Source organism: Anabrus simplex, chromosome 5 (assembly GCF_040414725.1).
Source record: "Anabrus simplex isolate iqAnaSimp1 chromosome 5, ASM4041472v1, whole genome shotgun sequence".
NCBI lineage: Eukaryota > Metazoa > Arthropoda > Insecta > Orthoptera > Tettigoniidae > Anabrus > Anabrus simplex.
Window position 1 is genome coordinate 336,472,133 of NC_090269.1, and position 27,727 is coordinate 336,499,859.

The window sequence follows — 27,727 nt, forward strand, 5'->3', positions numbered from 1 at the left end:
CTATCAAACTTATTATTGTCACAATACATATGTACATCTTAAATATGATCGAATCTGAATTATTAAAATAGGATGTCATCAATCAGCTTTAATTACACAGGTAGGGTTGGCGTATAACCATGTAAATATCATTTCATAGCTTAACTCTGGCAAAACATAAGATTCATATCTCATTAGGGTAGGTTTTCACGACAGATAATCAATCACCACTGAAAATTAGAATAATGCCTGAGACAGACAGACATCTCATGCAGTGCTAGAGATTTAATATAAATTAAGGAATATGAAGCTATATTAAGGATTGGCTATCTACCGGTCGGTCGGTCCTTACAGTTCGAGATTGTTTCCAAAAAGCTGGATTTGGAGGTAGTTCTGATGATGATTGTAATATTACCATAGATGATAATGGCAATGCGCCTAATAATGACGGCGAATGGAGGAAATTGGAAGAGTAGTCACCATTCGATGATTATGTAAATGTTGACGCTAACCTCGTCACTGCAGAAGCCATGACTATCTCCAAGATAGCTGAAGACACACAAAGGGGTTTGAATGAGGACTGCAATCATGATGACGACGATGATACCGAAGAGCCACAGCATACTTCAGTGACCTTTAATGATGCTGTCAATGCCCTATGACTATCAAATATTTTGTGATGCACCATAACGTTTCTGAGGAAATAATGGCTGAATAGTACCGGTTTAAGAATACTGTTCATGCCGTGGCCAACAAAAAACAAACCAAAATAACGGATTACTTTATTCTGTAAAGTGACTCTTTTCCCTCTCTTCATACTTTTTTTAATCTGTGTGCATTTCTTTTGTGTTTATATTGTTTCATATTGCCATATATACTTTGGAATATAACTCAGCTTCATATTTACAGAATTTCATTTAAGCGTTTTTCACACTTATACGGTTTTTTCCTTCGGTCCCCTGGAAATCGTATAAACGAAGTTTAAATGTAGTTATCCAATGGAATTTTTAAATTTGTTGAAAATATCTGGTGTTCCATCTCACAAACACCATCTTAAAGTGAGTGCACCAGTCCTGTTGATATGCAGTTCGGATGCACCCAGACTGTGTGATGGCACAAGAGTGGTTGTCAAAGCCATTGGGTTCAGTATTATCAAGGGCATTATTTTGACAGGTTGTGCTGAAGGCCAGCATGTTTCCACTCTGCGCATCCCACATATATCATCAGACTTGCCACTTAACTTCAAGAGATTGCAATTCCCTGTGGGGTTGTCTTTTGCATTGTCAATAAACAAGATGCAAGGCTAGACAATGAAGGTAACAAAATTGCACCTAGAGAGCCAGTGCTTCAGTCATGGCCAGCTTTTACATGGCGCGGTGTCGAGTGGGCCTAACCTATATATTTATGTACCCAATGAGAAGGTCATAAATATTGTCTACAAGAGCATGTTGTAAGACACACATATACTTGTTGGCCACCTGAATTTAACCACTTTAATCCTTGCTCATAAATCCATACAAAGAATGGGTACTTTAGCAAGTTAAGTACACCGAGTGGCCAAAAGTCACGGCAAGGGGTGTCCCATTAGAAAATGCACCGTGTATGACCCCTGAGTGTTGCGACTACCTGTGGCATAGCCAAGCAGTCTGTCACAAACACCAGTATCGTGAAGATAGCACACGTCACGAGTTAACCGACTTTGAACATGGAATGATCATCGGCGCACGGCACATGGGTCATAGCATTGACGAGACTATACACAAATTCGGGTTTCCGAGGTCAACAGTGTCAAGGATGGATCTTCAATATTGCAGAGAGAATGTTACCACCTGCGTAAACCACCGCACGGGAAGACCACAGGTGTTTAACGAACAGACATCACGTCACCTCCATAGAACCATACTGGGTGGTCGACAGGATACTGTGAGTCATATTACTGCCCAGTTGAATATTGGAAGTCAGAAACCCATTTCTACCAGGACTTTAAGGAGGTAACTGCACCGCATAGGCTTCACCACCCAACGACAAATTTGTGTCCCTACGCTGACACCTCGACACAGAACTCGATGACGTGCATGGGCCTGCGAACAATGGCAATGGGCCATGGAACAGTAGCGGCGTGTGGTATGGTCCGATGGGGTATTGAGCTGATGGGCACCTGAGAGTGTGGCGTATGCCCTATGAAGCTATGGATCCTGCATGTCAACAAGGTTGTGTCCAGGTGGGAGGTAGCTCTGTTCTGGTCTGGGTGGCGTTCTCTTGGTCGCAGTTAGGCCCGATTGTCCGGCTGCAGGGAGCGCTAACAGGTGCTCGTTATGTGTACATTCTTTCAGACCATCTGCATCCCTTTTTGACCTTAGAGCACCCTGATGGAGATTTATGTTTCAACAGGACAATGCACCATGTCATGGCATCGCTCTGTGGTGGCACACAGTTGGTTGGAGGAGCACTCCAGTGAAGTTACGACCATGGATTGGCCCTCCAGATCCCCCAGTCTTAATCCAATCGAGCATTTATGGGATGCTGTAAGTGCTCGTGTATGCTCCTTGAACCTCGGACCAACTACGCAAGACCAATTGTGGATAGCAGTGCAAGATGCGTGGGTCCATATCCCTCCAGAATGACTCCAACACCTTGTAGAGTAAATGCCTCGCCATTGTGCTGCCATGTTGAGGGCTAGCAGAGGAGCAACTCATTATTAACATCACATTCAGTGTCTTCCCATGACTTTTCGCCACTCAGTGTATAAGCAAGCCATCTGTAGGCAATATTAATTTGAGAGTTTAGTGAAAATTTTGTTATTGTAAATTATTAGAATGTAACATAGTATGTAGTGGTAAAGTAGTTACACTCTTGTATCCCTGTCATTTCTTCATTTGTGTAACATTCAATTGTTCTGCTGTTTGGTTGTGGGCCAGGTGGAAGGAAACTGTGTGGCTGTTCTTGAAGGACATACACGATATGTAGTCTGCTGTGCCTTTTCTCGAGATGGTTCTCTCCTTGCATCAGGTAAGTGATTTGTGTGTACATTGTGGAGCAGTGTACTTCTTGACAAAATACAAATGACACATAATTCTTTTCATGAGCTACAGTAATTCAAAACAACTGTCCTTGACAAATTATCTGTTAGGTATTTTTATTAACCCCGGAAGGACAGAAATTTTGTCTTATATTTTAAGCATTATTGATATCCAAAGTCATAAATTGATGGAAAACCAGAAAAATAATTTTCCTGAAAATTAATTGTATAGTTTGCCTACAACCGCCTGATACCAAATGGTAGCACACATCTCGTGTAAGAGCAGAATTCATGATACATGAGAATACAACAAAATTACATTGTTACTGCATTTCTCTTCTTTTCTGAAAAAACATATTTCTTTGCTTATTTAGACTATCATTTGCAAAATTTTGACATGAGAAAATTATACATTCTCTGAGATAATTGCTTCCAAACATAACTCATATCTGTTTTGTGGAGTCTACTTCAACAGCTGACCTACGGTTCAGTGAGGAATTTTACAAAACCTGGAACACATACACCGACCATACGCTTTATGCAGTGTTCTAAATCGTGACTATTAATTTTCTGCAGTACATCATCAACACTGGCTCATTGGAGCAATAAGATGCTGAAGCCCCCAAAGCCATTCCAATCTTAGCAATCACACATCCTGTACGGAAATTAAATTTTGTAGAATCACGTTTTCTAAGATTATATTCTCTTTGCCTAAAGAATATTCATGGACCTGGTACTGATTGTACCATATTATGAAGTTGGCAGGCATCCTCTTCAGGATGGGTTCATTGGTGTGCATCCTCCTGTTCAAGGATGGGTTTGTAGACTGGGTGAAGTATGACATAATTACTGTATATCTCCAAAACTTCAATTGAACTCCAATCTATGTGACTTTTTTTTAAGTCACCAAGTGTGTTGCACTATCAGTAAGTCAAGTGAAAATGATGCTTGTTGTGAAAATGGACCACCACCATTCCTTGATTCGAATGCCAATGAAAATGGATCGAATACCTTCAACATGGTTACATGAGGACCTTCCAACTGAATCCTTACAGTTTCCAGATGTAGACTCTTCAATCAATCACTACTGGCCTGCATTTAGGGCAGTTGCCCAGGTGGCAGATTCCCTGTCTGTTGTTTTCCCAGCCTTTTCTTAAATGATTGCAAAGATATTGGAAATTTATTGAACATCTCCCTTGGTAAGTGATTCCAATCCCTAATTCCCCTTCCTATAAACGAATATTTGCCCTAATTTGTCTCCTGAACTCAAGCTTTATTTACATATTGTGATCTTTCCTACTTTTGAAGACACCACTCAAACTTATTCGTCATTCCACGCCATCTCTCCACTGACAGCTTGGAATATACCGCTTAGTCGAGCAGCTCGTCTCCTTTCTCCCAAGTATTCCCAGGTCAAACTTTGCAACATTTTTGTAACGCTACTCTTTTGTCAGAAATCACCCAGAACAAATCGACCTACTTTTCTTTGGATTTTTTCCACTTCTTGAATCAATTAATCCTGGTGAGGGTCCCATACATTGGAACCATACTCTAGCTGGGGTCTTACCAGAGACTTATATGCTATCTCCTTTACATCCTTACTACAATCCTTAAATACCCTTATAACCTTGTGCAAAGATCTGTACCCTTGATTTACAATCACATTTATGTGATTACCCCAATGAAGATCTTTCCTTATATTAACACCTAGGTACTTACAATGATCCCCAAAAGGAACTTTCACCCCATCAATTCAGTAATTAAAACTGAGGGGACTTTTCCTATTTGTGAAACTCACAGTCTGACTTTTAACCCTGTTTATCGTCATACCTTTGCCTACTGTCCATCTCACAACATTATCGAGGTCATTTTGCAGTTTCTCACAATCTTGTATTTATTACTCTGTACAGAATAACATCATCCGCAAAAAGCCTCATCTCTGATTCCACGTATTTACTCGTATCATTTATATATATATAAGAAAACATAAAGGTGCAATAATACTGCCTTGAGAAATTCCCCCTCTTAATTATGACAGGGCCAGATAAAGCTTTGCCTACTCTACGTCATGAAACAATTATTTGTATTACTATATGCCATGATCAATTCATATAAATTCACTTAGAGATAAAACCAGTATAAATGCACATTATAACCTGCAGTTATTTGTCAAGCTGCAAGGAACAGAGGAATGATAACACCCTTTTTTCCATATGCAGATACTTTGTCCTTCCTCACTGCATTAAGCTATGTGTGTGGCCATAGGAGACCCTGTACCTCTGCTGCTTTGATCAGGTCTGCATTCACTTCATGTTAGGAACATCCTGCTACCAGGAGACGGTATTACCTGCGAATGCGGCCAATACCAATCCAAACAAACTAAGGGAGAACCAGTAACTATGGATGGAATAGTTCTTCCTTAGGAAGTAGTTGAAGTCTTTATGAAGGAAATGCCACATAAATTCATCAGAAAGCTGCACTTGTGGCACGGACTGAAAGGCTAAAGGTCGATAACCCAATTTTTTCTTTCATTGAAACAATGATCACCATTTATTATTGCACTTCTCAACTGGAAATGAAACCTATGTCCTTTAATTTTATACTTAGTTGTTTTGGATTTAAATGTTAGAAAATATTATACCAACAAGATTATATTGATTGTTGGCCAAGTAAACAATGCTAAGGGGAAATAGAATCGCCTATCTTCACTATGTTAAATTATGCATAAAATAGGGAACATTCTCTCATAAACAAATTCAGCCACAAATTTAAATTTTTTACATTGCATACAAACATAATATAATTATGTTGTCTGTACAGAAAAAATAGTTTTTATGAGTGCTATTCCTGAGTGAGATATTAATTATATTTTTGTGGGTAGGATTTTTCTAACACATTTTGAACATTTTTTTCCCTCTAAAACGCTCATTATTGTAGATTTTAAAATAAAACTGTTTCAGTACATCTAGAGTAGCCTACTGTAATGAACATGTTCTAAAAAGTTTAGAAGAATAGAATCAGTAGAATCTGAAAAAATGTCCCCTGAATATGAAAATTTTAAACTTAACGGAAAACTGAGCTCAGAGTTAAAACATCCCTGTTGCATAATCTCCACTTCCTACATCTTCTCCAAAGGTATCCTCCAGGCTTCTCTTGGCACTTCTTTTAACTTGTCTTGCTCTTCTGGCTAAAATCTTGATTGCACTGTCTATATTAACTGAGTCTGAGCTTATCTGAAGCTAGCATAACAACAACTATCCGAGAACCAGCATGCAACCCAACTTTCCTGATAATTGGTAATATTCCCTTGTTGTATGTTCTTCTGCCAATTCACACACCTTTTGAAAACTTTACCACTAAATCTAGACATTTCCACAGAGAGAGAGAGAGAGAGAGAGAGAGAGATCGCTAAACTACTGATACCGCCACAATACAAATTCGAAACATCCGCAGTGTTTACAAACACACCAACATTAACAAAATCCAAGGAATATACATTCCACAGAAGAACATCACATGAATGGTACCAACTATTAAAATCAACCTTTCTTTAACCACATATTAACATCCCATTGAAAAGTAGAAGCTTTGAAGTCGCGAATGAAGTTTGACAGCTATGGAGTCAGGCAGGACACCACACCCCCATCTCAGATAAATGGAAAAATAAAATAGTTACAATTTTTCTAGAGTTGTGTTCAAGGTGTCATTTTAAAGAGAACAAATCAAGACAAAAATGCAAAATTTGAATTTTTCACCAAAAATCCGATTCCATTTCCCCTTAATGATTGTGTGACCTGAATTTAAATGTTAAAATATTCTCTTATAGGGGTGAGATCAGTGTTCATGATAATGTTTGTTGTTTTAAGGGGCAAAACTATGTGATTATCAACCCAAGGAGAATACTTTCAGAAATACTGTGTGGAATGCTACTGAAGTATAATTATGTAACTAGCTGATGTACCCGTGCATTGCTACAGAATCTCAGAAAGACTGTCTTTATGATTTTCCTAACTGAAGTCATCACAGATCATTACAATGATCTCAGTAGGAATGTTGTGATTAAAAGCAATATTATCATATAAAAATACTCGATCAAATTAAAACCACACATTTTCTCACTTTTAACAAACAGTACTATGCTGCCGATTTAATAGCCCAAAGTTCCAATGCTGGAATGACCAGGAAGCATGCAGCTGCGAACACTCCTCTGTCATTATCCCGTTAAATGTGCACACTGCTCATTCTGATCAGTGCCTCAGACTAGAGATTGAATAGCTGGAATGCTATGATGAACCAATGTGTTACATACGACAAATATCAGAAAATTTATGAACCAGAGGAAAGGAATTGCAAGTTAAAGAAGAGAGGTCTAACTCCCCAACTACTTCCGCCAATATTCAGGCAGGCTGTTATACTCGGTACGCATCAGTAATCCCATCTATTGGAGATGAATGGCAGCAAAAGACACAAAGAACATCACAACATATGTTATTGTTGAAAAATTTTATGAGCTTCCTATATTGTAGGCCTTCACATTTAGTTTTCTTCCGACTCTGTGATATTAGGGCATCTTATAAAATTATTTATAGCAGAGACTGTAGTTCCTTATTCCCCAAATTTGCATACTGATTTTCATTAAAATCTGTTTACCCATTTTCTTGTGACTCGGCACTGATATGGACTTAGCAACAAAAATCTGAATTCATGAGTATCTCTGTTATCATAGCCAGTACATTAAAAATGTATAAGACATAAATGATTGGAAATTTAATACTGTATAACTTCAGTTACATAGTATTTATTGATAGGACCACTAGTAACATATATATTTGAGAATTAAATTTTAGGCCTTCCCCATAACTACCATTTCACTCAACCTGAAAAAAATTATTTAAGGCCTAGATTATAGCAACTTATTCCCCGACTTTACATACCAATTTTCATTAAATTCTCTTCAGCCGTTTTCTCATGATGCGCATATGTACAGACAGACAGAAATTACAAAACGTTAAAAAGTGCATTTCCTTATTACTGTGGACATGACCGATACAGAAATACAATTATTTTCAAATTCTGTACAATGTACAAACAAAACTCTTATTTTATATATAGATAATAATTTCTTCATTGTGACATTACAAAAATAATTATTCATACCATTCATATTCATACCATTTCATTTGTACATTTATTATTTATTTCATATTAAATTAATGTTTGACCTTGTTTTTTTTGTACTTTACACTTCTTGGTCTGCACTCTTCTATTAAGAGAAATCCTATGCATCTGAAATAAATCTTGTTCTTATGAGTTGTTTTGGATTTCCTTCTTCTTTACGAGTCACTTCAATTTTTATCCAGTATCTACTCTTTAGTAGCATTTCATACTGTGAATTGGTGCACAAAATAAGGTTGAGGATGTTGATATCAATGATCATCCTACCTCCTTCTGTTCATATTCTGAAATAGTATTTTTCCTAAATGAAATATGAAATAAAACACCAGTTATGTGCTTAGTAGAAAGGAACAACTTCATTGGCTTATTCTTTTCATTGACTATTTGTACAGTAAATAGATTCTCTGAACATCATATTATGTCCTTTTTGAATAGCCTATTCTTTGTGCACAGGATCCAACGACAAGTCTGTTATGGTGTGGGGTGTGGCTGAAGGTGTGAATGTGGATTCTGAACTGATCAAACCTTGTACTGCTTTCAGTCATTATGGAAACAACAATAAAGAGGTATTAATTTTGGCATCATTTATTTGTTTGTCCTATTGTTTGTTTGTTTTTTTGTTTGGTACAGAGGTTGTATAGAGCTAGTGGCGTATACTGAGGGTTGCCAAGGCTATCAGTGAAGCCAAACCTCAATTGAGAATGATGGAAATCTAAAGGACATTATAATGTAATCGTCTGTCTGGCTCCATGGCTAAATGGTTAGCATGCTGGTCTTTGGTCACAGGAGTCCCGGGCCCGATTTCCAGTGGGGTCAGGAATTTTAACCATAATTGGTTAATTTCACTGACACAGGGGCTGGGTGTATGTGTCGTCTTCATCATTCATTTCATCCTCATCACAACGCACAGGTTGCCTACGGGCATCAAATCAAAAGACCTGCATTTGCCGAGCCGAACTTGTCCTCAGACACTCCCGGCACTAAAAGCCATACGCCATTTCATTTCGTTTCATGTAAATCTGACACATTGTTCCATTTACAAAACTTGAAAGCAGTGAGAAAAAACGTTGCACGTATTTCTGAGAGCAAGGCATCAGAGACTGATATTAGTATTAGTAGACGAATAAGTTTGAATGGCGTTTATAAAAGTAGGAAAGATCACAATATGAAGATAAAGTTGGAATTCAAGAGGACAAACTGGGGCAAATATTCATTTATAGGAAGGGGAGTTAGGGATTGGAATAACTTACCAAGGGAGATGTTCAATAAATTTCCAATTTCTTTGAAATCATTTCGGAAAAGGCTAGGAAAGCAACAGATAGGGAATCTGCCACCTGGGTGACTGCCCTAAATGCAGATCAGTATTGATTGATTGATGATTGATAAGATTACAGCCCAGACTCTCGCCCCTCTCCCCTTGACTCGCCACACGCTGCTTGCTGCTGTATATCGGTTATGAATGGGGACCGGGGGGTGTAATAGGTGTGCTAGGCTTCAGTCCATCAGATCGCCATTGGTAACAATCAACCATGCGTTACTCATCATATATACTTCCTCACCTCATACTTCTGAATCATATAGATAACAGAGTACTGGTATTTCACTCCTGTTTACTTCTACATCCTTATAGGAAAACACTACAGGGCTGCTGTTATAGGAGCAATATAGTTTTCTTTTTATTTGTGGATCTGGTAAAATAAAATGCAATCTTTCAGGTTTAGTGTTCTCTTTTGTTGGTTGGCATCGAACCCATGATCATGGGTCAGACACCACCACTGATCTCCAAGGAAGCTAATTAAGCAGTGAAAGATGACTGCTGTAAAATTCAACATTTTTATTTAACAATAATAATAATAATAATAATAATGAGGCATGGCATCTGTATAGGCTGGGTGGTGACCTAATGAGGATAAAATGAATGGCGAAGACGTCATAAACACCCAGTCCCCAAGCCAGGGGAATTAACAGTATGAGTGAGTTGATTCTGAAAATTGAACTGTTGCCATCGGACCAAAGGCAAGCATTCTATTCATTTAGCCACAAAGCCAGACTTTCATTTGCTAAACCTTAGGCTACCATCTCCACTGATCAGGGGTTGAGCATTGGCAGTAGCAGAGACCAGGGCAGTAGCTTGTGAAGCACCCTTGACAACACAGCAGGCTTTTCCATTGGCTATTGACTGCAGCTTCTAGTGATAGCCCACGTCTTGATCCCAGCATGCATCACTGTATAGAACAGTAAAAGAAATAAGCTATTTGGAGATTTTTCTCAAAAAGAAAGTAAATTATTTTGCTGTACTGTATTACGTTTGTCTCTTGCAGACTCATCACCTGTTAGTGCAATACCTCTAGTTTTTCAAATGTATACTGGTATGTGTTGTATGCTGTAACAAAAGGATTTTCTTGAAAATTGTGTATTGTATGGAAAAGGCATTGTTTCAGAGTGGATTTCATCTTCAGAAACAAATGGAAGTCCACAAATGCTAAATCAGGAAAATAAGGAGGGGCTAGGGTACAACAGTAGTTTAAAAATTTCACCATAAATTGAAAAGTAAGATGCAACAAATTCTGAGCAATATTGAAGCAAGAACATGGAAGAGTCAAAAATGGTGTTGCATTTCTGCTTCACAAAGACATAGATATTTAGACAGATTGTCAGCTATTTAAGCAAGAAGGCAATCAAAATTGTTACCTCTACTACAGGGGTAACATCAAACAAGGCACAAACAGAGTTAAAAGGGGAAGGTAAGAGCAAACTACACAATATAAGAAAACACTACACACTCGGAAAAACAGTAGCTGGCATTACTCGGATCTCCAACAAAACATGTACGAAATATCAGTAGGGCCAACTAGTGAACAAAAAACCGGGAAGATGAAAGGGCTGGGAACCTACCAAAGGCATGGACATGGCTTAGATAGCGGATTCCGAAATGAATCACCGTGATCCTTAGTTTTTAAAAATATTATTTACAAGATAATTTTACAAATACATTCCAAGTTATGAGCTATAAGTTCTGTGATATACATAGGTTATTCGTAGCAGTGTAAATTCAAATTTCAAATCAACTGTACATCCAGTTACCAATGCAGTAGTACAATGCAATTTACAGGTTATCCAAAATCTAGCGTACCTCAAGTGATACAGAACTACCAGAGACAACCCCCAAGGGAAATAATGTTAAACTACAATATACATATTTTAGTGAAACAAGAAATGGGAATGCCTCGGAAACGAACAGGTGAACAGCTGAAAAACTAAGGCGTCATAAGTAACTAATTTGGTGAATCTAGGCGAGGTTAGGGCAGACTCCTGTATGAAAAGCAAATCGGAACATTACGGAAATTTTAGCAGGAAAGGAATTCAAGAATGCTTACCCGAGGAGTGTGCCATCCCGGAAACCGGGGGACGTCAACCAGATAGGCTGCTCGCAGACAGATAAACCGAGACCGACAGAATTCAGGATACAGAATTCATTCGAACACTGCCTCGCTCACTATATATAGGAATTACTGGCCTTGGAGGCAGCCAATCAGCGCGCACGTGTTCCCCATCGCCACCTTGACTCACCAATCACAACCTTACTTTCGATCGCAAACTTTGACTAACATTCTAGAATACGCATGATCGCGAAAGTCGTATTTCTCCAGAATAGACAGAACACACTTTCTAGAACACATACCAACAAAGTAACACACCCTGCACAAAAGTTATGTAACTTTCTGGATCTTTCCAGGAACTATAGACAGAATTCTACTATTTACAAATGCCTATGTTACAACATTATACAGTACAGGTTAGGTCAATAAAAATAAAACATCATATCATATTTTACAAACAAAGTCTTAAAAAAAAAAAAAAAAAAAAAAAAACATTCCACTCGCATTACATATTTCACTTGTAACATAAGGATTTTCTTGAAAATTGTGTATTGTATGGAAAAGGCGTTGTTTCAGAGTGGATTTCATCTTCAGAAACAAATGGAAGTCCACAAATGCTAAATCAGGTAAATAAGGAGGGGCTAGGTTACAACAGTAGTTTAAAAATTTCACCATAAATTGAAAAGTAAGATGCAACAAATTCTGAGCAATATTGAAGCAAGAACATGGAAAAGTCAGAAATGGTGTTGCATTTTTGCTTCACAAAGACATAGATATTTAGACAGATTGTCAGCTATTTAAGCAAGAAGGCAATCAAAATAAAATGCCAAGATCTCAATAAAGTAGAACAGTTTAAGTGCCTTGATTCTTTGGTCAGTGCTGAGTGTGATACTATTCCAGATGCCTGTGCATGAGTAAATGTGGCCTGGATGAAGTGGCGGGAAACTACTGGTGTTTTCTACAATCATCAGATACCAATCCACCTGAAAGTTCAAGGTTTACTGGAATGTTGTTCACCCAGTCGCTCTGTATGGCTCTGAATGCTGGCCAGCAACAATCAAGCAGTTCATGTCATGAAGATGTGCATGCCTCACTGGTCACTTGGTCTGACCCAGCTCGATCATGTCAGCAACATAAAAATCCGGAAAATCATGGGAGTTGCCCAAGATGCGTGAGACCCAACTTCGGTGGTAATTCCACATTATACGTAGAGAAAGTTCATCTGGAAATAAGTCCCGTGGTTGGCCCAAGAAGTGCTGGCTTTATCACCAAAAAGACATGTGCTATGCTCATCTTGTTCCAAACGATACGCTAAATAGAACCAAGTGGAGACTGGCTTGCAAAACAGCGGACCCTGCTCCATTGTGGGACAAACGCTAAGATTGTGGCCTGGATGAAGGGGCAGCAAACTACTGGTGTTCTCTACAATCGTCGGATACCAATCCACCTGAAAGTCCATGGTTTATTGGAATGTTTTTCACCCAGTCACTCTGTATGGCTCTGAATGCTCGCCAGCAACGATCAAGCAATTCATGTCATGAAGTTGCACATGCTTCATGCCTTTCTCTCCTTATATTCAATAACCGGGCGAGTTGGCCGTGCGCGTAGAGGCGCGCGGCTGTGAGCTTGCATCCGGGAGATAGTAGGTTCGAATCCCACTATCGGCAGCCCTGAAGATGGTTTTCCGTGGTTTCCCATTTTCACACCAGGCAAATGCTGGGGCTGTACCTTAATTAAGGCCACGGCCGCTTCCTTCCAACTCCTAGGCCTTTCCTATCCCATCGTCGCCATAAGACCTATCTGTGTCGGTGCGACGTAAAGCCCCTAGCTTATATTCAGTAACATAATAGTCGGATATTTCATTTGTCCTGTGTGTGCCTGAATTTCATCCTTCTTGGTCATTGGCCAGGTCCAAGCTTGCTTCTTGCATTCTTGTTTTATAGAAACCAGCAAGGACGTGCCTTACATCCATCCTTGTTCATCTGGTTTCCTCTTTAAAGCATATGTACTACTATTTCTGCAAAATACAAAATTTCTTATTAACCTAGAAGTTCCATCACCAGAGGATACTACCATTCACTCTGCGTAACCTGAATGCTTATGTTGACTGGGTTGTGAAGAAATCTTCAGTCAGTCAAATCAAAATAATTAATCATCACAATTTTGCACTTCAAGGTCAGGTTTTTATCTCTCCATTACTGTCCCCATGTTTACTTTCAGTATTTATTATGTTACTTCATTCTTAACAAAATCAATACATCATAATCTGAGACTTCTTCAGTCTCTTTCCTTTCATTTGTAATTCCTTGCATATTTCAACATTCTTTCTTTATTCATTTGTTCAGTATGTCCCAATCATGTTAGTCTGTTCCTCTCAGCTTTGTCACTCAACCTTCATTTCCTTCTGTATGATATCATCTCTCACTTTCTCTCCTTGTCTTCTGTAACATAATTGTCAGATATTTCATTTATCCTGTGTGCGTCTGAGTTTCATCCTTCGTTGTCATTGGCCAGGTCCAAGCTTGCTTGCTTGCTTGCTTGCGTTCTTGCTTTATAGAGACCAGCAAGGACATGCCTTATAATAACTTTATTACAGCCAAATGGCCATATATAAAGTACATTAAACTATTATAAGTAAGCATCACACCACTAACATTAATTTACGTTTTACAATAGTCCATAAGGGATTTTCCTCATTTAGTGCATTTGTTGAAATGGTTGCGTTCGCAATGGCCTTCACACAACTTACAAATGCACTGCTCACACGGGTCATGATAGTCCTGCCGAGTGCATAGCTTATGGTGAAAACCATATATTGCCAACCTATTTATAGCACTCCGCATATCATTGTTTGGTCCAGACCAGCTTCGGTTGAGCATGGCATCTGTCGAGTAAAATTCCAGGTCGATGTCCTCTCGTTTCTTCTGACTAATTTGAAGAAGCTCTTGTTCCCATTTTGTAGATGGAAGCTGCATTCTGATTCGTAGATCTTCCAGTAAAAATGTCTCAGAGGCTAGTATGTATGCCAATCTTGAGGGTGACGTCTTGGAGATCCCAAGTGTTCTTTTCAGAAATCTAGCTTTGACATTTTCATTGGCTTGGAGGTCAGATACTGTTAGGTGTTCTCAGATGAGCTCCAGTCCGTATGTTAGAACTGGAAGCACTTTAGCATAAAATAAACTTATGGCCATGTTTAAGGATAGTCTCATGGGATCCAAAATATCGTAAATGCTTCTGATGGTTGCCGAAGTTCTCTCTCTTACATGACATTTGAAAGAATTAGCTGAAGGTTGAAGTGTGATACCCAAATAATTAAATCAGCTCACGATCTCCAAGTCCTTCTTTCCACACTGTAGTCTGTCATTGGACACAATTCTTCCCCCTTTTCTAAATGCCATCTGGACTGTCTTATTTTTATTCATTTCCAAGCTGTTTTTAATGGCATAGTCTTTGAGTTTATCCCTTACATCCTGTAATTCTTCCCTGATGTTTGACCCTATAATCATGTTGTCAGCATAAAAATACATCGTAACAAAGGTTTGTGAGTGATCATTGCGATGTCTGCCTAGGCAATATTGAATAGATGGGGCTTAGGGGATCACCTTGGAGAACTCCATTACTCTGTGTTATATCTGCTGTCATGTACTGTCACTGGGTTATATGCCAAGATGTTGTTGATTGCTATAGTCAGTGGGTTGTCTTTTCTTATCATATCAGCTACTTTTAAAAAGAGCATACCTCTGTTCAGCAGAACAAATGCCTTTCCAAAGTTTATGAAGATTACATAGAATTTCCTTTTGGATGTCTGATGTTGTCCTGAATATTGTCATTGATATTTTTTACTGCATTTACAGTTCCTCTTCCTTTCATGAATCCAAACTGTAGATCAGGGATCATCGTTCCAGTCACTGCGACAAGTCTGTTCTCCAGTATTTTTGCAATCATGTAGTTATTTTGAAGGGCTATGCTCTTGTATGAGTCTGGGTCTCTTCTGTCTCCTTTGCCTTTGTATATCATCTTTATGACAGATTGTCTCCATCCATCTGGGAATTCTCCTGTTGCATAACATTTGTTGAATGTGGTCCATGTGTCAAGCAGTGTGTCACAGGTGTCTTTCAAGTTTTTGTTGAGAATCCCATCAGACCCAACTGCTTTTTTGTCTTTGGTTCCAAGAATAACAATTTTGACTTCCTCCTGTTCCATCGGATCTGTTATTGAGGCAACATCTATATATATAAAATAACTTGTCCTGACTGACTGACTGATTCATCATCGCTGAGCCAAAACTACTGGACATAAAGAAATGAAATTTTGGGGATATATTCATATTAAGATGTAGGTGCTCGCTAAGAGAGGATTTTTGGATATTCCTTCGCTAAGGGGGTGAAAAGGGGGGTGAAATTTTAAAATGAGTGTATCTATATCTCAAAACTTTTAAAGTGTATGGATGTAAAAATTGGTATTTAGAATCTCCTTTAAAAATAAAGAAACATGTATTCTTTTGTTTTCGGAAAATCCCAATATGAAGGGTGTAAAAGGGTGAATAATGGGTTGAATGGCTTTAATGAGGCTACTTATATTTCAGAACCTGAAGATATTACAGACCTGAAAATTGGTATTTTGTATCTACTTTAAAAGTAAAGAAACACGTATTTTTTCGTTTTTGTAAAATCCAAATATTGGGGGGTAAAAAGGGGGGGTGAATTTTTTAAAATGAGTGTGTCTACATCTTAAAACTTTAAAATTTACAGATGTAAAAATTGGTAGTTAGAATCTCCTCTAAAAATAACGGAACACGTACTTTTTTGTTTCCTGTAAATCCTAATAGGAGGGGTGTAAAAGGGTGAAAAATGGGTTGAATGCCTTTAATGAAGATACTTATATTTCAGAACCTGAAGATATTACAGAACTGAAAATTTGTATATGGGACCTCCTTTAAAAATAAAGAAACACGTATTTTTTAGTTTTTGGAAAATCCAATTAATGGCTGTTAAACAGGAGTGACAAATTGGGGTGAATTTTTTGAAAGACTATATCTACAGAATATCTTGGAAACGTAAAATGTTACAGACGTAAAAAGTGGGTGTTTGGAATCTCCTGTAAATGTAAGGAAACATAGGTGATTTGTTTTTGGAAACTCCATTTAAGGGGAACTCAAAAGGGGTGAAATTTTAAAATGAGAATTTTTACAGTATATCTAAAAAAACTTAACATGTTACAGAAGTGAAAAATGGTATTTTTTATCTCTATTAAACATAACGAATCGTGTATTTTTAGTTTTCGGAAATACCACTTTGGTGGTGGTGGGGTAAAAGTGATTGAAAATGGTGTTGAATTATTTTAATTAGGCTACTGATATCTCAAAAATGAAGATATTACAGACGTGAAATTTGATATTTGCAATCTGCTTTAAAAGTAAAGAAACACGTATTCTCGGAAAATCCAATGAAGGGGGGGTGGTGAAAGAATTGTAAATTTAATTGACTTAATTGTATGAGAATGCATACATCTAATAAAAACTAAAGTTGTTACAGACGTGAAAATTCGTATTTCGATCTCCTTTAAAAACAAAGAAATACGCGTTTTGGTGGGGAAACCATCTTGGAGGATGGGAGTGTAAAGGAGTTGAATTCCTTTCATGAGGACACAGAAATCAAAAACTGAAGAAGTTAGAGTCGTGATAATTGGTATTTAGAAGATCTTTTACTATTAAAGAAACAAGTATTTTTTGCGGGAACATTCACTTGGGGGGGGGGGGGGGAGTAGTGTGAAATGAAGTGAAAAAAGTAAATTATTTTTATGAGGATACTTATATCTCAAAACTGAAGGCAATAGACGTGAACATTGGTGTTTGGAATCACCTTTAAACATAAAGAAACAAGCCTTCTTTTAATTTTTTTTAGGGGGGGGGAGGGGTGGCGGTAAATAAACTTAACGGCGGTGGGGTGTAGGAGGAGGTGAGACCTATTGATTTTACTGTTCTTAATGTACTTATAAGTATTCTCCGTTGCTCAGGCGGCAGCGCGCCGGCCTCTCACACCTGGGTTCCGTGGTTCAAATCCCGGTCACTCCATGTGACATTCGTGCTGGAAAAAACGGAGGCGGGACAGGTTTTTCTCCGGATACTCCGGTTTTTCCTGTCATCAGCCATTCCAGCAACACATAATAGTAATAATAATAATAATAATAATAATAATAATGTTCCGGACCGTCGTCAAATGTGCGGACCGCGCTGGAAACGGCACCTGGACGGGTAATGACTAAGAATGCAGTCCGGCCGCGGGTTCAGTGCCGCCAAAGCACCCAATATGACACCACGCCGGATCTTCTGAAGGATTTTATACATATTAAAATGATTATAGGAAAAGATGGCAAAGATTTACGGACCCAACTGACCGGGAGGAATACCTGAGCCTAGCCCGGGAAGTACGAAATTGATTCCTGGAAAGGAAGATTGAAAAATGGGAGGAAACGTGCCGTAATCTAATAGAAAGCGAGTCAGATCGGGAATTTTGGTGGATTCTCGCAGAAAACGAGTCAGATCGCGAATTTCGGCGGATTATATATCTAAAACAATAAGCATTCAATTGTAAATTTCAGTATAATACCGTAGCGAAGCACGGGTATCTTGCTAGTTTCTTCATAATGGGAGAGCAGTTTTAAGATTTTGCTTGTTTAGAATTTTTGAGAAGTGATTTTTCCCATACTGTTATCGGGAGTTCTGGAGTGGAGCATGTTTTTCGTGTCTTGAGTGCAATGAATGGATCACTGAGAGCTTCTTGAGCTTGCTTTTGTGCCAGAATAGTTTGCTTTCTCTTGCTGTAACAGCTTTTTGTATACTTTCCTTGTATATGTGCCTTAATTCCATGCTTGTTCATCAAACAATTGACCAAATTACAAAATATATTTTTTTAAAGCTGGCTGTGGATGGAACTCTCTATGATTTATATTTTTTTAATGGGGAAATTTGAAGCAGAAATATAGGAGAAATCACATGCTCAGAAATCCAACAAGAAAAATTAGGGCTGAATATCAACAAAACCAAGACAAAATCAAAAGACAAAATGAAAACAGATTCAAACATAATTTTATGGGGAACTAAGTATTGGAATGGAACAAACAAGTGTTAGATCAAATCCTATACAGAGCGAGAGAAACAAAAAAAAAAAAACAAAAAAAAAAAAAAAGGAACACAAAATAGGATGAACACAATGGCTGGTCATTGTGGGAAGAGGGAGCAAGAGAAGGAGAACACAAGGACAGACATAAAAACACAAAAGGACAAGGACAGTCTCCACATCTTCATACATGGTTGTCTTCAAATAGATAGGCTCTCCCTTCATCAATCCCAGATTTTCTGCATCCATCTCTTCTCAGCCCTCGACGAGCTTTTTTGTGCTTCCCAGCTTCATCAGGAGGGCAGACATCAACACTTATTGAGGGGCCACCTTGACTGACCTATGGTCTTGATGTAGAAGTGTACGTTAAGAAAGAAAGCCGTCAATCTCAACCGAATTTTCCACCATCCATTCAGTATAACTTATGTGGATGCTGGTTTCATGGCTGCCTGTTGTTTAATCGTCAGAAGCATATCTATAAATGATATTGAGTACAAGACCCTTGCTGGGGGAAGATGTATACTCAGACATGAGTCACTACAACGTAACAAATAGCATTTGATATGTACTTCCCTTCTGTATTGATGGTTTCAGTCATTGAGAGAATTAGATCATCTTATCAGCTACACAGAACCTTATCCTATTGAAACCTTCACATTGTTTTATACATGGTATTGTTCTCTTGGGGATCTATCTGTGCATGCTCTCATGCATATCCTGAAAACAATTCAGAACCTACACAAGGACAGTTTCCACTCCATCTGGAAGTGGAACTAAAAATCTCTATCTGGGTAAACTCTGGGCTTAATTTTGCCTTACGGTTGCCTGATAGGATTCTTCCACATGCCAATATGTATGACAGTCACCATTTTTCTCATCCTCTAAAAATCAGCCCAACGAGGGTCATTTCATAAGTCATGGCAACTATGTTATATCTTCCAATAAAGCAGCAGCAATGTAAATAAAGTACATGCATTTGAAAGCCACTGGAATTTCCATCTCATTGCCAGCACCAAATTGTTCCACGTACAGGAACTAAAGGCAAGGGATAATTGAAAGATAAGCAAATAGAAATCATTGTTTTATTATGGAAAAAGTTAACACAAATCTCACGCATCTGCAAGGCGTATTGTAGAATTCGGTACATTTTCAGCACAGAAATACCTGTTCATGTGGATAATTCCTGCACAGTCTTCTGTTAGCATTTTTTGATAACAGTCGGACACCTCCATGTGATTGAACAAAGGACATCCACTCTCCAGCATTTTAACAGTTGCTACACATCTATGTTTGAAGGCCTCAAAAGCTTTTTATCAGCCAACGCTCCTTTCCCACCACAGAGAGCTGCAATTTTTCACGTATCACTGCTTATGAGCTTTACTTACATCTGTCGTGGAGCACGGCCAGTAGCACACAAACTTTTACATGTTTTGTTAACTAGCTTCCAATACACATAGACGCCATCAATCGGTAGTACTCATTAGGGAGCGACACAGGTTTTTGAATGTATACACTAGACTTACCCTACTCTTACATGTTCAGAAGATATAACACAGTTTCCATGACTTACAAAATGACCTCTGTATTGTGAATGTGTATTCTAGAGAACTTGCAAGACAGCTAACAAATGACAGAATTAATTACATTTCTTCCTCTGTGCCATTAGTTGCTTTGTTGAGGATGGATTTCTTAATGCAATTTTTATCCTTGAATAGTATTTTGTTTCTTTTCCATGATGCAGTGCCAACAAGTGGAAGAGCAGGACTTGGTGAAACATGCTGAAACTGATGGTACTGAAGTGCAGCTGTTCCAGCGGTTGGACACATTTGGTGGAGCTGTGAACACATGTGACTTTCATGGCAGCAAATTTTTAGCATGTGGCAATGGGTGTGTAATATGAAATATGAAGATCTAAACAATTTAAATATTTAAAGTAAGGTATGACACATAGTTGCACGGCTTTATTCTTTCCTTACTAGAGACAAGATGGTGCGATTGTGGTTACGTGGAGAAGATGGTCGATTTGAAGAATCAGACGTTTCTCCCCTGGAAGGTCATCGTTATTCTGTTAACCAGGTGGAATTTTCACCTTCTGGAGATACATTGGCATCCTGCTCTTTGGATGGCACAACAGTGTTGTGGGATGTCGAGGTAAGTCAAAAGCATGTTATACTAAAGGTTGACTTATAATTGTCTACTCATAGCAGAGCATGTGGGAAGAAATCACCATAGGTATGTAAATTTGAATGACTTATTTGGCATTCTACATGCTATCTCATACATGTTGTATACTTCACTTTGGAGTTCATATCATTACATTATCTTTTACAATTGTCTTTTATAGAATATTTGATATGGGACAAAGATGTGCCAACAGAAGAAAAGGGACAAAGATGTGCCAACAGAAGCAAAGGATACTATGTACAAGATGTATTACGTACCCATAACAACTTACTGAGCAGAAACTTGGACAATGACAAAGAAGGATGAGAGTCGAATACAGGCAGCCAAAATGAAGTTCTTGAGGAGTATGATACAGAAGAGTAGAAGAGACAAAATAAGGAATAAGAAAATCCGGGAAGAAATTGGAGTGGTAAAAATGAATGATAGAATAGAGAAGAGCCGACTAAGATGGTTTGGGCACATAAAGCGAATGAGCGACGAAAGAATGCCAAAAAAGGTGATGGAAATGCAAATCCAAGGAAGGAGAGGCCATGGACGACCACGATTGAGATGGAAGGATACCATCCAACGCAGCATTATAGAAAGAAACCTGGACTGGGACACAGTGTTGGAGGAGGAGTGGTGGAAAGACCGAAGAAAGTGGAGAGGAACCATATTTGCCCCTACCTGGCTACAGCTGGATAAAGGGAAATGAGGATGACGATTGTTCTGATATTATAACAGGAAATGACCATACATTTTCATAACTCATGGTATTCATTACAGTTCTGTCCTGTTCCCCTCCTGAGGCGAAGAACTCCCCCCAACTCTTCCAAATTACTCTGTCACATGCAGTTATCCAAATTGATCCTGCAACCCGCTTCAGGACATCAGACCATCTTATTGAAAAGTCTCACACCCCGCTGTCCATCTTTGGGGTATCATTCGCTTATCACCCTTGTCCACTTCATGGGCTCCATTCTTCCTATTTTTCGTGCCCAATTCTACTTTTGAACCCAGATTTCTCTTCAGACATCCCGTACTCTGGTTTTGTGCCTAAATTTTTCACAGATGGTCCTTTAGAGAAATTCTTTGAAAACTTATTTCCATTTTTCTTTGGCAAATAATTTTGTCTGTTAGAGACCAAGTCTAAGCACCATATGCAAGAACAGGCAGTACACACATGTTGAATATGTCCCTTTGAATATTCATGAGAAAATCATTTTTTAGAATAAAACTTAGTGACCAATCCTGATGCCAACCATTTACCATTCTCCTTTGTATTTTTCTGTCTTGTCTGTTAAGTAATGAAACTGTCTGTCTATATAATATAAAGCCGAATGGCTAACTGACTGACTGATATTAATGTTTACCCACTTCCAGGTGAGCTAGAAACTTGAAATATATCAAACGGATAGCTATTAGTCTGCCAAGTTCCAAGACTGTAGTTGTGCATTAGGTGGGGAAAATAATCTGTCAACCTGTGAAAAAAGTACGAAATTGGCCCTAGATCGAAATATTTACCTCTATCTATGGTTTAAATAGCTGAGATACAAGATCATTTCATAGGACCAAACATGTAGGCCACTAAAAGAGACATCTGGTGGCGCAATCTGTTTGTCGATACAACATACCATTTCATCACAGTAAACTTCCAAATGAAGGTCTGCACTTATAAACATGCAAATCCTCTTGCTATCTATATCAGTATAATATAAAGCCAGATGGCTAACTGACTGACTCACTAACTGACGTTAATGTTTACCCCCTTCCAGATGAGCTAGAAACTTGAAATTTATCAAACTGATAGCTATTAGCCTATAACCCACAGAAAAATTCTAAAAAGTTCAAATTTTTCATTTTTATCCCCCTCCCCATATCAAAATTGTAGACACAATCTTCCAGGTGCACTACAAAATTAAAATTTGACACAATTTTAGCTTTTAGCCTGTAACCAATGGAAAAATTCCAAGATGTTCCAGTGTTTAGTTTCTTAACCCCGAAAAATATCAAATTATTGAGGCAATTTCAATGACAGTGCAAAATTTTGCTTCAAGTTATTTTGTGGCTAAACAGTAAGTCGTATCCCAAAACGGATAGCACATTTGACACCCAGCATGAAGAGATCTACAACTTTGGTCCTATGATGTTTACTTGTACCTCGATTCCCTGTACCTCAGACATAGTTGCATTTTTCAATTTTAAGTCAAGTTTGTACATTTTCCATATATTATTTTACTGTTTGACACACTTATAAGACGATAGAATTGTTAAATTTGACAGGCACATTGGCACGTTCATTGCCCACGTGAGCTAAATTGTATCATGTTAGCTGCCATGTGTATGTGAGAAAACGAAAGGAATATGTGGAAACTGTACTCAAATTTCAGCCTAATCTAAGTTTCTAACTGAATCTAAGGTGTACCTGAAGGTTATAATGCAAAACATCAAAGAACCAGAATTGTAGACCATTTCATCCTCAGTACGTCTGCCAAGTTTCAAGACTGTAGCTGTCCATTTGGTGGGGAAAATAATTTCTCAACTTGTGAAAAAACTACAAAATTTGCACTAGTCATGGTATAAATAACAGAGATACAAGAAAATATCATAGAACCAGTCATGTAGGCCACTAAAACGGATGTCTGGTGGCACAATCCATTTGTCAATAGGATGTATGTTTTGCCACAGTAAACTTCCAAATGATGCTCTGCACTTATATGCATGCACATCCTCTCGCTATCTATCTATATAATATAAGGCCACATGGCTAATTGACTGACATTAATGTTTACCCACTTCCAGATTTGAAATTTAGCAAACTAATAGTTGTAACCCATAAAAAAATCTCAAAAAGTTCAAGTGGTTAAACTTCCCCCTTTTTCGCTTCATATCTAACTTTGTGTTGGATACTGAGTGGTAGTTTATTGATGGCTAATTCAGTTTCTACTGTAGTGGTTATTACGTTGTCAATTATGTTAGATTTAGCCAATTCTGTTTTGGACCTCTGCTCGATATAGAAGTTTCAGTATTGTCAAATACAACATTAGATAACTTAATAATTGGAGGATGGAAATTGGTAAGATGATTAGTGGTAGATGGATGTGCTGTGTTAGAGTTAGAAGCAGATATTGAGTTTATCAGATCTTTTTCTCTAAAACTTGTTGTTTACGGGATAAAGTTATTTGCAATTTTTATTCAACGTGTGATTGAAAAAGATTCCATTGGGATTGAGATAGTAACTTGGTAGATTCAAGGTGAGATTCATAGAGTTTATTATTAAGGAAATATTTCTTCTTATATAGGAACTTAATTTCTTCTCTAAGCCAAATCTTATTAGTGTGAATTTGGGATTTTGTTATTTGAAAGGAAGATCTATGTTTCTTAGAATTCACCTTTAAAAAGTCAGGGGTCAAGTTATGTGTTATGCATTGCTTAAGAAAATCAATATCTTTGCCTAACTTGCTATTTTGACTTTCAAGCTTAAGTATAAGTAGGCTCTTTTCCTTGCCTGGTTGACATTATAAACATAGGTAATAAATTTCATATTAATCCATATTGAAGAGCAATATAGTGTAAAACAAATTTCTGGCTTAGTCTAAGGTATATCCAGTTGAAATAATATGAAACATCACAAGACCAAAACTGTAAGTTGTTTCATCGTAGATACGCCTGGCAAGTTTGTGAACTTTAGCCATCCATATTACAAAACTGTTGTGTAGAAGTGGTAATACTGTCTAATAAATTTGTATTGAAGTCTCCCAGTATAATGTGCTCATAGTCTGGTAAAAGGGTTGGTATTTCTGTCTCAAGGTCAGTAAAAAAACCCTATTTTTTGGACTTTAACTCTAGACGGAGGTATCTCCATAAACAAAAACTCCAGCTTGCATTCATACTGTGAAGAGGACAACATAAGCCACCATTCCTCCACCCCCTCTGCCTTTTTGCACTGTCATTTAACCACATCTTGGACATAAGAATTGCATAGAACTGACAAAGGAAACAGGCTATGCATATCCATGCGCATTTGGGATAGCAATGACTGCACATTAGAATGACAAACCTTAAGTGCTCTTGGAAATTGTGGAAATTGTTTCACAATTTCCTTCAAGATAGTAGCATCCAAGAGAGGGGCTGGGTTTGTTCTAGCAGCTGTGTGTGTGGAGGGAGCAGCTGACGAAACAGTGGGGTAAAGGGATGGAGGAAAAAAGGAATGCGGTTATGTGGGCGAAAATCTATAAGCAGTTTAGTTTATGCCAGTTATTTGGTTATAATTGCAGATGGCATTGAGACATGCAATTTGCCAGGCTGATTGGCTCAGACGGTTGAAGCACTGGCCTTCTGTCCCCAACGTAGCAGGTTTGATCCTGGCTCAGTTTGGTAGTATTTGAAAGTGCTCATTTACATCAGCCTTGTTTCAGTAATTTTCTCGTCACCATAAGACCTATCTGTGTCGGTGCGACGTAAAACATCTAGCAAAAAAGTAATTTTCTGGCACTTAAAAAAACTCCTGAGCTACAAAATTCTGGCACCTCGGCATCTCCAAATCCATCAAAAGTCGTTAGTGAGACATAAAAGCACGAATTTCTCCATTATATTCAACGTGGTTGACAATTCCATAAATTTGTCTCCGAGTCTTCTTATACTTCCGTACAGCGTACATAGGTCCTCTTTCCTTTATTTTTTGATACATGTCCAACAGTGATTCGGAATCATAATCTTCCACCGACTTGCAGGGTCTTTCTCGGCCCTCACAAGACATGTTATCTTCGTTAAACTCATCTCTGTGTTTGCTGTTTTTTGTGATGTTGTCCCCTACAATGCTAAAAAGAGAAAGATGTTCCACCTATTCAATACAATAATATTGTTGCACGAATTAATGTAGCAACATATTTAATTTGTTATGGGACCAGTTTCGACATATGTCCATGTCATCATCAGCCTACACAAAAATGGCAAGAAGTCAACACAATTGTAACACTTATGACACTTTACTTGAATTAAAAATAGAAGTTCATGTAGAGGTTCTTGAGCACTCTTGCTGTAGATCTTGAGGTTAAAAAATGATTTGTTGTCCCATATACACAACTGAAGGCAGCCGTATGTGGTGGGGGATAGTGGGAGAACCGAACGAGTGGAGAGGGAAGGCGAGGCAAGACAGCCTCTTGCTGTGAGCGCTTACGTGTGCCCACATGTACTGTACAATCCAGGGCGTGTGCCAAAAACTTGGAGCTCCCAAATGCCCCTTAAAAAGGACCAGCAAAAAATTAGACCTCCACTACCTGTTTCAGCTTAATAAGACGTTCACAAATATGTAAAAATCAAATCAAATTTGCCGTCTGACTTCGTACCATTCCCTCGTAAGAGTATTGAGCAGTCCCTCTAAATTCAAAAAACTTTTGCGTATATTTTTATTATGTACGATCGATCAGTGCGGGGGAAAAGTGGCCGAGGACAAATAATTTTTCGATGATCGATGCAATAAAACAGTAGTTCGAGGAACGATAGATGCAGAGAATTTTAACTTTGGTTTATATGGAACATTTTTGGGATCGAATAAATTGAATGATGAATGCAGGAAAACAACAGTTCCGGGAACAATACATTGAGGTTCTACTGTAGATGCTAAGTAAGGAATAAACACATTGGATGAAGGTGTACATATTAACAGGCTTTATTGACAGAGTTTGTAACAGGAAAATTCTGAAGAACAGTTTACTTAGGTGTCTAATAGACTTGGTCATGGAGGTTAGGAGAAGCAGAGGGAGACCTAGGAGATGATGTTTTGATTTTATATGTAATAATTTCAAAGCATTCAAGAAGAAGAAGCTGCAGTGCTAGCTGAAAATTAAGGGCTTTGGAGGTGCTTAATTGTACACTCTGAACTCTGAGATGTGTGTGTTTGTAGATAAATTATAGTATTCCTTTCTATCTTAGACTGGCAGAAGAGCACGGCCCAGTTTCCAATGTAGTGGAAGTGGAGTACGAACATCTCGCTTCTCCCCTGATGGTCATCTTCTCGCTACTGCTGGAGATGATGAGAAAGCCTGTGTGTGGAATGTTAACACCATGGAAATGATTGTGTAAGTATTTTGGTCTTCCCATTCCAAATGTTTTATTTTTACTGATACAAACTTCAAAGTTTGCCAGCCCTGCTGTTTAGGGATAGCATGCCTGCTCCTTACCCAGAAACTCTGGATTCAATTCCTAGCCAGCTGAGGGATTTTTACCTGGAAATGAGGACTGGTTTGAAGTCTACTCAGCCTATGTTATTACAATTGAGGAGGTATCTGATAGTGAGATAACGGCTATGGTCCAGAAAGCCAAGAATAATGAGCGAAAGTATTTGTCATGCTGATCTTGCATCACCTTGTAATCTGCAGGCTCTCAGGTAGAGCTGCGATTGCTTGGTAGTCCAAGGCCAAGGTTTGTGTTTTTTAAATTTTAAATTCCTTTGTACATCTTCTTTGGATTGGAATATTAATACTGTAATGTCCAATAATTGAAAAAATGAATCTTGTGATTACATTTTTGAACATTGGAAAGACCTATGACAGTGTCCCTCAGAACAAGATCTGGGAATGTCTGGAACTATCTGACTGACAAAGTAAAGGTGCCTGGTATACCAGTATTGTTAACAGCTGTTCAGATAGGTAATGGACAGTCAGAATGGTTTTGAGACAAAGAGAGGTACGCAAGCAGGAAGTGACCTATCACCACTCGTGTTCATGATAGTAATGGACAAGATCTTAATATCTGTCAAGAAAATGGGCAATGAACTGGATGCTTTGATGTTTGCTGAATATGTACTATTATGGGGAGAAACAGATGCTGAAATACAGAAAAAATTGACTGAATGAAGCATTATGTTCTGTAACTTTCAGCTGAAGACGAGT

At 38.2% G+C, this 27,727-nt stretch overlaps 1 protein-coding gene across 2 annotated transcripts in view; it reads left to right on the forward strand.

The window, feature by feature from the left end:
* Window positions 1–27,727, forward strand: part of LOC136874885 (WD repeat, SAM and U-box domain-containing protein 1) — a 189,306-nt gene that overhangs the window by 79,838 nt on the left and 81,741 nt on the right. For both annotated transcript variants that reach the window (XM_067148587.2, XM_067148590.2), the window contains 5 exons: window positions 2,898–2,988; window positions 8,627–8,739; window positions 20,413–20,558; window positions 20,651–20,822; window positions 26,769–26,914. In XM_067148587.2, coding sequence (XP_067004688.2) covers window positions 2,898–2,988; window positions 8,627–8,739; window positions 20,413–20,558; window positions 20,651–20,822; window positions 26,769–26,914 — 668 coding nt within the window. The remainder of the gene's footprint in view (window positions 1–2,897; window positions 2,989–8,626; window positions 8,740–20,412; window positions 20,559–20,650; window positions 20,823–26,768; window positions 26,915–27,727) is intronic.